This window comes from Eurytemora carolleeae, unplaced genomic scaffold (assembly GCF_000591075.1).
Source record: "Eurytemora carolleeae unplaced genomic scaffold, Eaff_2.0 scaffold463, whole genome shotgun sequence".
In the NCBI taxonomy this organism is placed as follows: Eukaryota; Metazoa; Arthropoda; class Copepoda; order Calanoida; family Temoridae; genus Eurytemora; species Eurytemora carolleeae.
This window is the reverse complement of record NW_019396366.1, coordinates 48,476-59,055: the sequence shown is the minus strand read 5'-3', so window position 1 is coordinate 59,055 and position 10,580 is coordinate 48,476. Positions and strand designations below refer to the sequence as shown.

Genomic DNA, 10,580 nt, shown 5'->3' with positions numbered 1-10,580 from the left:
ATTGTTCTTAATAAATTAAACAGTGTTTCATCAAGCTGGTAACAACATAAAAGCTATTGTTCTTAATAAATTAAACAGTGTTTCATCAAGCTGGTAACAACATAGAAGATTGTTCTTAATAAATGAAACAGTGTTTTATCAAGCTGGTAACAACATGAAAGATTATTCTTAATAAATGAAACAGTGTTGTATCAAGCTGGTAACAACATAAGAGCTATTGTTCTTAATAAATTAAACAGTGTTTCATCAAGCTGGTAACAACACAAAAGATTGTTCTTAATAAATTAAAACCAAAAACAAATAATATAAAAGGAGCAATAGTATTTTGAAGGAAGAAGAAAAAAAAAGCATTGTAATAAAGTTTTATTTCATAAAAGATTTAAAAAACAGCTTTTTCTGATTTCAATAAATGGATTAGGTACATAATAAAGAGACTGTTCTCTGCTACTCCCAATCCTCATCATCATCCATCCTTCCAAACCGGGCTGTTAAGAGAAGGGCGAGTGAAGGCTCTGTATTATTAGCCCTGTTCCAACTTAAGATAAATTTCCACACATCTTCTTCTGTGCACCTTAATCCATGGTCTGAAAGTATTTCTATTAGATCAGCTTCAGGAAGATTTAAGATTCCTGATTTCGATGATTCTTTTACTAGACTGAAATTGTTCAGTATAAAATTCAGGGCTGAAGCTTTCAAATTTATGAAAAAGTAATCCAGTGCAAACATGTAGAGCTCCACAACGTTCTCTGGATTCAAGATTTTCTCCATGAATAATTCACATTCTTCAACAATTGTGCTGATCCCGAGGAAATCAGCAACTTTAATCATATCTTTCACATTCTTATCGTTGATCTCGCCTTCACCGTACATCGCTCGAGCTAAAACTGGATACAGCTCATCTTTTGTCATATTCAAATATATTGTTGAAGTTTGTTGACGTTCTAATTTCTTTCCTTTCTTGAACGGTCCATTTAACAGAACATCAAAGAATGGTGAACTATAAACTAGCATTAGTCTGGTTGCTAGGAACGATTGGTTATCATTTGTATAGATTAGTATGTCACTTGACTCTTGAGAACTTCTAGTCATAGACATAAATTCAAACAGCCTATCCTCTGACATTTTCGATTCAAATATATTTGAATATTGCGAAATTTGCAAAGGCCTTTTTGCGCATTTTCTTTGTGAAATTTTAATTTTAACAAAAGAATTAATTGTTTAATATTTGTAGTTGGACCCAAGCACAAACCAGTTAGTGTTGAACGAGGTCATTATAGACCGAGGACCATCTCCTTATCTCTCCAATATAGATCTCTACCTTGATGGCAAGCTCATCTCATGGGTTCAGGTTTATTCATTTTTCGTTACTAAAAAAATCTATTTTGAAATAACTTGAAAAATTTGTGGTCTCTACTTAAAAATCCTATTTCCGGCTAAACATTTTAAAGACAATCTTCATCTTGGGACTATTTTAAGATATGAGCTAATTAGGGGTTAAAAAGATATAATGTGCTTTTAATTATCAATATGAACTGAAATTTTTATTGACATTAATATCAGATACCATAAATTAAGAAATTACGTGTAAAATCCCTTTAAGCTATTTAATTCATAATTTATCATAAAGATAACTTTTTGCTTACATATCAGAATTCAAAGCTGAAACAAAGCACTAGTCACAAACTCTAGCTTTCTAATCCTGATATCTTTAAATCCTAATTTTGTACACCTTCAGTGATAACCAGAAAACTCTGGAATAGAAAGTCGACTTTTAGACACAAGTTATGACTTTAAATAGGTCAATGAACATGAGGCACAGTAAATGTGCAGTGTTAGCAGACCCATTTCACTTAGTACGTCATTTGTAACAACATCAAATGTACTTCAGTATTATAATACTGTCGTATTCATATTCTACAGTTTTCTGGTTATCACTGTATGATTTTTCGAACTATTAATAATGCTAGTTCAAATAGCCATATATGTATTCTTTAATCTATACATAAAGGTTTAACTATGTATCCTTAAACTAAATCTAGAGGTTTCACTATGTATCCTATAAACTAAATCTAAAGGTTTCACTATGTATCCTATAAACTAAATCTAAAGGTTTAACTATGTATCCTATAAACTAAATCTAAAAGGTTTAATTATGTATCCTTTGAACTAAATCTAAAGGTTTAATTATGCATCCTTTAAACTAAATCTAAAGGTTTCACTATGTATCCTAAAAACTAAATCTAAAGGTTTAACTATGTATTCTATAAACTAAACCTAAATGTTTAACTATGTATCATATAAACTAAACCTAAAGGTTTAACTATGTGTCCTATAAACTTAACCTAAAAGGTTTAACTATGTATCCAATAAACTAAATGTAAAAGGTTTAACTATGTATCCTATAACCTAAACCTAAAGGTTTAACTATGTATCCTATAAACTAAATCTAAAAGGTTTAACTATGTATCCTAAAAACTAAATGTAAAAGGCTTAACTATGTATCCTTTAAAATAAATCTAAAAGGTTCAACCCATCTTGGTACAATTAGTCTTGCCCATAAACAATCTTGACTCCTTATTCTCCTCCAGTCTGATCCATATAAAGACGGAGCAGGTGCCAAGGACGTGTAGACAATACTCCGGGTCCAGGGGGTTAATACCACTCCCTAGGGGAGGACGGATACAATGACATTTGAATATCATGGGACAAAACTGGGATAATAGGTTGGAGATTAATATTTCTCCTCTGGGTCCGTCCTGAGTAGTTCCAATTATACCCCGAGATAAACATCAAAATATAAATCTTTGAAAACGTTGGAATAAAAGACAGTTTGAAAGATAGAAAAGACTCTAAATCGTCTAAATAAATATACAGTTTCGATGGTAAACCTTGTATGTAATGTTAAATCCTTACATTTCTTGAAGTTTTTCTATTTTATCGATTGTTAGCTCAACCTTGAGGGGCTAAATATTCTAGTTTAAGATTAGGATCAGGTTTTCAAGGGTCGGGAGAACTTACCAATGTTTACTGACACTTATCCTGTTTGATGTATGTAGCCCGGTATACGTTCTTTCAGTACAATTCAATATACGGAGCAATGCATGAACCTGCAAACAGATTTAAACTGAAGGTAAAAAATTGCAAAACCGTTTAAAATTCTCTAAAAGAACCTTTCCACAGTTATTATGTCTTGACATTCAAGTTTTATTTACATTTGTTATTACTTAATTTATATAATTGGGGCCTAAAACTGAAATGCAGTTTAAGAAAATTAAACACATGGAAAATATCTGCAAAAATGAATAATTTCTCTACTGTTTATCTACCTGGAGCAAAGGATGAATGATAAAGAAGCCGAACCTTGTCATAGGGGATTTATAAACCTTAGTGCTTGCATGTGTGTTGTGTACATTGTTTGGAATTTAGACGATTAACTGCGGCATTTGAGAAATATCTATAAATCCGCCAATATTTACTTTTAGAGCATTTGTTTGTGCTTCTCAGGGTATAGAACTTAGAAGCACGGTATTATACTTTACTCCGACCCCCCTCCCCCACATCGTTTTTCCATTAAAAGCTTTGAAAAAATTAGATCTTTATGAGTTCTCTGCTCGTTATTTATTTCTGTATCTTTAGAAAATATTAAACATTTTTTTGTCCCAAAACATAAACATTAAGTGTCTTCGTACATATGCCTGATCATATTCCAACGTTTCTAGAATACTTTGACTAGAAAATGTATCAGGACATAGGCAAGCACATAAGAATAGAGGACAGAAAGGAATGGCGAAACTTCAAAATCGTTCGTTTTTATGCATAATGTAGATGGCTCTGACAACATAAACGATTATGATGTGAACTACAAATAATATAAACAATAATATTATTTTTGAAGAATAAAACTAAATTCATATTTCGTATCATGTATCCAACCTACTGGGAAAAACAAACATATTTTGACATCCCTAATTTCTGCAGCTTTGACAAAACAAACTAATTTTATTATCAAGCTTTTCTAATAACACCGGCTCTTTGTATTCTATGCTTGGGATAAGTAAACAAGCTCTCCTGGTACACCTAGAGCACAGAGATCTGTGGTTTTATCAAACAAAATTTCATATTTACACAAAACTATTTTAATCGTTTGGTTCATTTCATAAAAATACCGCGCCCGCATTTTTGTTTTGTTTTTACACCAGTATTTAGGGAAGATACAAGCGCACACAGTGGAATTTAAAGTATTTAAGCAGGTGGTGACGTCATTCAGAGTATGTAATTTTATGTATAGAAGGGGGGTACTGTGAGCTAACACAAGTGAGACTTAAACTTTATGTTACCAATAAACACATCGGTTCAGATTGCTAATAATACATCAGAAGTCAGAACTGAAAATTAAGTAAAATTTACCTATGTTAAAGGTTTTATCATAATAGCTTGCCTACTGACTCTTAATGAAATCCCCAATATATAACTCTATACTACTTACTTAGTTTTCAATCTTGTTACTCTAGAGTGTAATCTTATTGCTAGCTTGAAATCTTAAAGATAGCTTCAAATCTTATTACAAGTGTTCAATCTTGTATTCTTATCAATAGCTTGAAATCTTGTTACTATAGCTTTGAATCTTGATACTATAGCTTGCAAACTTATTTAATAGCTTGCGATCTTATTAATAGCTTGCAATCTTTTATTAGCTTGCAATTTTATCAATAGCTTGGAATCTTGAAACTATAGCTTGCAAACTTATTTGATAGCTTGCGATCTTATTAATAGCTTGCAATCTTATCCCTGGCTAAAATATCTTATTTTTATAGCTTTGTATCTTACTAGCTTGCTTTCTCTGTACGTGAAAGTGTAAAACCAAGAGAAAGATTAGAAAGAGGTTTCTGGGGGAGAAGGGAAAGTATTTCGAGCTTTCCGTAGATAGGAATACATAACATACCCGGAGCCAGTAGTTCAAACTATCTACAGAAACAGAGAAAGGAAAAGAAAGAAAGAAAGTGTATAATCTGAAAAGGGAGTGTGTCAAGTTTATTTAGATCAAGAATATTTATCATTCTTATTTTTATAAATTCCATTGAAATAGGGGGTTTAATCGTTTTATAGACAGATAGACAGATAGACAGATAGACAGATAGACAGATAGACAGATAGACAGATAGACAGATAGACAGTGATGCTAAATAAACGTGGGAAGAACTAACCACCCCCCGTGTCACCTGGTTAGAACTGGACCCGGAGAGGGTTTAATCTAACCTTGGGAAAATCAGAACCGTGTTCGGATTTAATCCTTAATCCATCATAATGCTGTTAGGACGGGTACACAGACAGACACACAGACTGTCAATGATTTATGTAAATTCTTAATTGATAAAAGTACCGTCGGTCCCGTCGGATCCTATTTTTATTTTTATTTTTGGTAACTGCAGGCATAACACCAAGGTATTAATGCAAGGAAAGTTATTTCAGAGGTGTACGCATTTTTTGTACTGCAGTGTACTGTCTTTGGACGGAAAAGTAAACACAAGACGGATGTCACAGCCTGGAATCAATTTTCACAAAAATAATCTATGAAATATATGAAATATTCTGGTCATAGGAAACTATTACGTGAATTTTCAAATTTTTTTTAATTAAATGCTTATATCCTCCTCGGATACTAGACGAACACTAAACATCTATTCTTGTTTACAAATTCCGCCCAGAGAGAACTGGTTTCAATATGTACGCAGAGTATACGCAACTGCAATTAACTTTCCTTGCATTAGTACCGTGCTTAACACCAAAAATTAAGAATATGTTAAAGAGACTGTAGACGTAATTTACAGTGACTCAGCACTTGTGATGTGGCTTGTTCAATTTACAACGGTACCCTTTAAACCTTTGTAGGATTAAGAGTAAAAAATATCTTTTAAATGAGATAGTGTTTCTCTCTGAAAATTGATTATTTTGAAAATTAACACTTTTTTAGCTGGAAAACTTTCGATCCTCGATATTTCTTAATTAAATAAAGCTATATAGGATAAAGATAAAGAGGCAGGGTCACATGAAATTACAACAACAATCCCTTTAAAGTTTAGTTAATATTCATTATTGTAGACAAATGTATGTTAACAAGATTAGTTTATAGTATACATGTTCAATATGCATACATGGGAAAAATTGCTATCTGCATTAAGGACATGTCTCAATTGCTAGTTGCCTGATATTGGGATTTTTAGAAATAGGATAATAAAATAAACATTGGTCTCGATTATACTTACACCGCTCAGAATTATCCTGTGTACCGGGGGTTTTGTACTTACATAGTTAAATTAGGAACTGTATAAGAAAATACAACAGATTAAAAAAAAAAATTTAGATTTGTGGTTCTCCGGGTATACATTTCATCTGTCCAGTGTAGGATTGTATACCTGACCCTGTAGTTCTGTGTGTTTACTGATCCCCGTCCAATGTCAAGTCCTGAATTACTGAAACCTGATCCAAGTTTAGGACCTGGAGAACCCGGAGATCGTGAGAACACGCGTCCTAACCCGGACCCACGCCTACACATGTGCTAAACATATTCTACATGTGACAAAACATTTGGAAAACTTTCTACCCGTCCTGTAAATACCAGAACTTCTCCGAGGAATCTTCATTTTACTCTCACAACTCAAGGAAGAAAGATGTGCAACCTGTGCAATAACGAGGAGAGGTTTCCTCTGCCTACTAGGAGATCCTACCGGAGAACAATGAAGAAAGTTACTAAGCGCAAGTTAAGTTCTCAGTCCAGGATTAATATTAATCGGTTCTGGAACCAGATCGAAGAGTTTCAGTATAGACGCGAAGACGAGATAGTTGACATCGAAACTCTTGAATGTGATAGAGAGGTGGAACAGGTGTTTAAAAAGGACGAACTCTTTGAAGAGTTCTCTGATGAAGACCAATTCTACTCTGCAACTGGAAGTGCAGACTCCACCTACTACTGTTCTGCTACCGGAGAAACTCCGAGTCCCGTCTGGTTTGTCTCCTATCCTCAACCAAGTCCTCCTTCTCCGATGTTCAAGCTCCCTCAACCTCCATCCTTCTCCCAATCTAAACATCTCCTGGAGCTGGCACGAAGCTTTAAATCCTTCACTCTCTGTACGGCTGTTTGATGAAAGAAGGGTTCAGAATTTATAAATCCAAACCTGTCTTCCAAAAATTTACTTACGTAACTGTGATATCTATTATATAATATATACTTATGTTGAATCAATAAAATATTGAATTTAAATAGATTGTTTTTTTTTGTAATTTGTTAAATCTGATTTATAGATAGGTTCTTCTAGCTTATTGTAGTTCTCTAGGTTCTCATTGTCTATTGTAGTGTATTGGTTTTTTTTTTGTAGTCATGAACTGGGTTATTGTTTATTATTGTATGTTCTTTTTTATTGTAGTGTACAGGGTTTTTGTTTATTATTGTACTATGTTCTTATTTATTGTAGTGTACAGGGTTCTTGTTTATTATTGTACTATTTTCTTATTTATTGTAGTGTACTGGATTCTTGTTTATTATTGTACTATGTTCTTATTAATTGCAGTGTACTGGGTTTTTGTTTATTATTGTACTATATTCTTATTTATTGCAGTGTACTGGGTTCTTGTTTATTATTGTACTATGTTCTTATTAATTGTAATGTACAAAGGTTATACATGAAGTTGTACGTTTTTAAATTCTATATTCTGAATGTTTCATACGGTTTCTCTTTGGCTGTAATTGTCGATAGTTCAGTAGCGAGTAGATTAAATATGATTAGGGAACATGATATTATGATCTGTCAAGTATCTATCACTACTCTGAGATAATCAAATGCTTGAGTATGTCTCATAAACCCTAGGCCTGAATCCTAAGCAGTGGGAGCAGAGCTTAAAGGGGTTCCCATGTTCCCAGGTTCTCATCAAATCAATATTCAGATTAATCGCTTACAGGAGTCAATCATCGACCTGGTAATCATTGGGAATCAAATCTTCTGGAGGAGAGAGAGGAGTAAAAACAAGGTTCAGGACGGCTCTCAAGTATCTCCCGGCCATGGGGCAGAATATTTGTGGGCGGAGAACCAATTTGAATCCGTCCATTCTTTCCCCAATTCCATCATTATCCTCGCCAAATTTATTTAATTATAGTGAACAAATAGAATTCATTAAGTATCGGTGGCTTTGTTCCAATTATTTGAATCATAACAATTTTTGATTTTAAAGTTTTGTTTATTTCTCATAGGCTAAAGACAAAGAAAATTGTATTGTAAATTGTTTTTGTTAGGGTGTTTTTATCATTTAAACTGGAATAGAGAGAAAATAGGGGAGGGGGCGGGGGGGGTAGAAAATCATAATTCTCTTTGTATAGAAAACTAAAGTCTGTTTAGTTTTGTGTAAGATCTTTTTGGTTTAATATCATCACTGTTATTGACGGTTACAATGGATCTAGTTCCGGAGAGGTTCAAAAGTGCATGAATTACGTTACAATTCTCTCTTTTTCTAATCTAATGATAGTCGTCTAATCTCCAGGTCTCTCTCTCTCTCCGCAACAGGGTGATGATTGTCAAAATACGAGTTAAACCCTAACCTTGCATCGTTTTTGCTCCAGGTACCAGGTTGAACAGGGTCTAGCGTATGAATCGGGACTAATTGCAATCAAGATAAACTTGGCTTGTTTGGATCCTGGATGAGAAGAAAGTGTGGGAACGGAACCCCAAGATAAGATTTATATCATGTTATATCTGGGGAGAGAAAAGGCAGGGGGCCAAGATTGGGTAGCTCAAGGAAGCCTAGAGATATGGGTTCCTCCGCTTTAACAACGTTATGCCATAATCTCCCCTGCGGGCCGCGCCAAAATCCCCAGCTCTGCCCTTATCTCGGTCGGGACGGGTCGGGTTAGAGGTCCCCTAGTAGTACTAAACAATCCAGTGGAAGCGGAGAGAGGCAGTCATTCTTTAATCATCGACGGAGCAACATGTGTCGCGTACATGAACGTAAAACCTTATCAAAATCGTTGATTCTCCCCAGAAGGTTGGTGGTAACTGCTAAGATCAACCTGAATAAGTTCTGGACGGAGCTAGAGGAGATATATCAGGGAAGGACGAGTTCAACTCTCATGGTACTCCCGGAGCTGGAGGATGAGAACGTGGAGGAGCAGAACAGATTTAATGAGGAGAGAGAGAAGAGAGAACTACATTGTAATACAGAGGTTCAAAGCTGAAGGATTTCAATCTGGATTGAGTTTTTGAAAGTGACTTTACGGAGCAAATCACAAGGTAAAGGATATCTAAGCACTGATCCTAGATGTTACAGCACCCGGAGAAAGACCTAACAACAGCTGAACCCTGAGAAGAAACCCTAGACCTGGTAGCGAGTATTTGAATATTCTGAAAGCTAAACCTGAAAACTTGCTGTCCCAGATCTTGATTATTGCTGAAGAGTTCAAGAAAAGAAAAAGAGAATATAAAGAATATGAAGTTTTATTTATTAAAATAAATATTAAACCATTTCAAATTAGTTTATTTCTTGTCATAAGTCAGTTGAGAGAAGAGAGAAGTATGAAAAAGAAAGGATTTAAATAAGAAGGATTAAACTGAAAGAAGAGAAGAAACAGATTAAACGTAAAGATTTGAACCAATATATACCTTCGACTCCCAAGTTAGAAGGAGAATGGACGCTCTACATACAAAGAGCCTCTTAGAAGAAGCGTGTCGGAGTGATAGATGTTAAATGTAGAATAGATTAAATGTCGTCTTTTATAATTTATTTTTCCTTTTCCAAATAGGTAGAAACGACAGTTTACCACAAGGCAATAATAATAATTTTTGATGTTCATCTGCTTAAGGTTTTCTTCTAAAGTAAAAAGTTTTGCTCACATAAATTATATTCGATTAATAATTAATTATCGAAAAACACTAAAAGGAAGGATTATGTACATCATATATTTTGAGTATTTTAAGATAATTTTTGAAACAAATAAATTTTGAACGAAAAATAAGGATATTATCAGTATATAGTGGCCTGTTAGATGACTAAGGCAGAATTCTTGGAATACAAATTGTTCATTTACTGGAAATAAAGTTCTTATCGAGATCTTTTAAATAATTGAAATTGGGTTTTATAATTTCTATAAAGTGCATGGTGGTCACCACTTCTTAATATTTATTATAAAATTATAGCGCTTAGGATTGTAAAAATGATTAGCTCAATCATTTTTGAAATGTTTATGAACAATTAATAATTGAAGTTGTACAGTTAAGTTCAAATTTTATTCGATTAAAAACTCTAGTTAAAAATAACTTAATGGAGCAGGATGTAAATTTTTTTTAAACACTGTACAAATACAGGGTGTCCCAATAAACATGGGAATTCATTGACGAATTTGATATCGTCTTTTTAAATAATTCTTTGATTTTGTATTGTGATACCTACTGGATACAAGAAAATTACAGTATACAAACAGAGTAAACTTGTCCGTCTTCACAGTTCATCTTGCGGAGACATTATAGACACATCTTTACAGTCTTTTACCCTTTTCATAAAATAAACTTTAGCAGACGTATATATCCTGTATATATCCT

General features: G+C 33.6%; 1 protein-coding gene across 1 annotated transcript; it reads right to left on the bottom strand.

The window, feature by feature from the left end:
- Positions 1-345: 345 nt before the first annotated feature.
- Positions 346-1,357, bottom strand: LOC111701802 (uncharacterized). Its single transcript, XM_023473231.1, has 2 exons — positions 858-1,357; positions 346-584 (listed from the first exon to the last, which is right to left on the bottom strand). The coding sequence occupies exons 1-2, from the start codon at positions 1,120-1,122 to the stop codon at positions 445-447; spliced, it is 405 nt and encodes a 134-aa protein (XP_023328999.1). The 5' UTR covers positions 1,123-1,357; the 3' UTR covers positions 346-444.
- Between the last annotated feature and the right edge of the window lie 9,223 nt (positions 1,358-10,580).

Excerpts from the sequence above, each read along its gene's own strand:
- LOC111701802 (XM_023473231.1), bottom strand. The coding sequence starts at position 1,122 with ATGTCAGAGGATAGGCTGTTTGAATTTATGTCTATGACTAGAAGTTCT. Across the intron at positions 585-857 it reads TCGAGCGATGTACGGTGAAG|ACCATGGATTAAGGTGCACA; the intron begins GCGAGATCAACG and ends AAATACTTTCAG.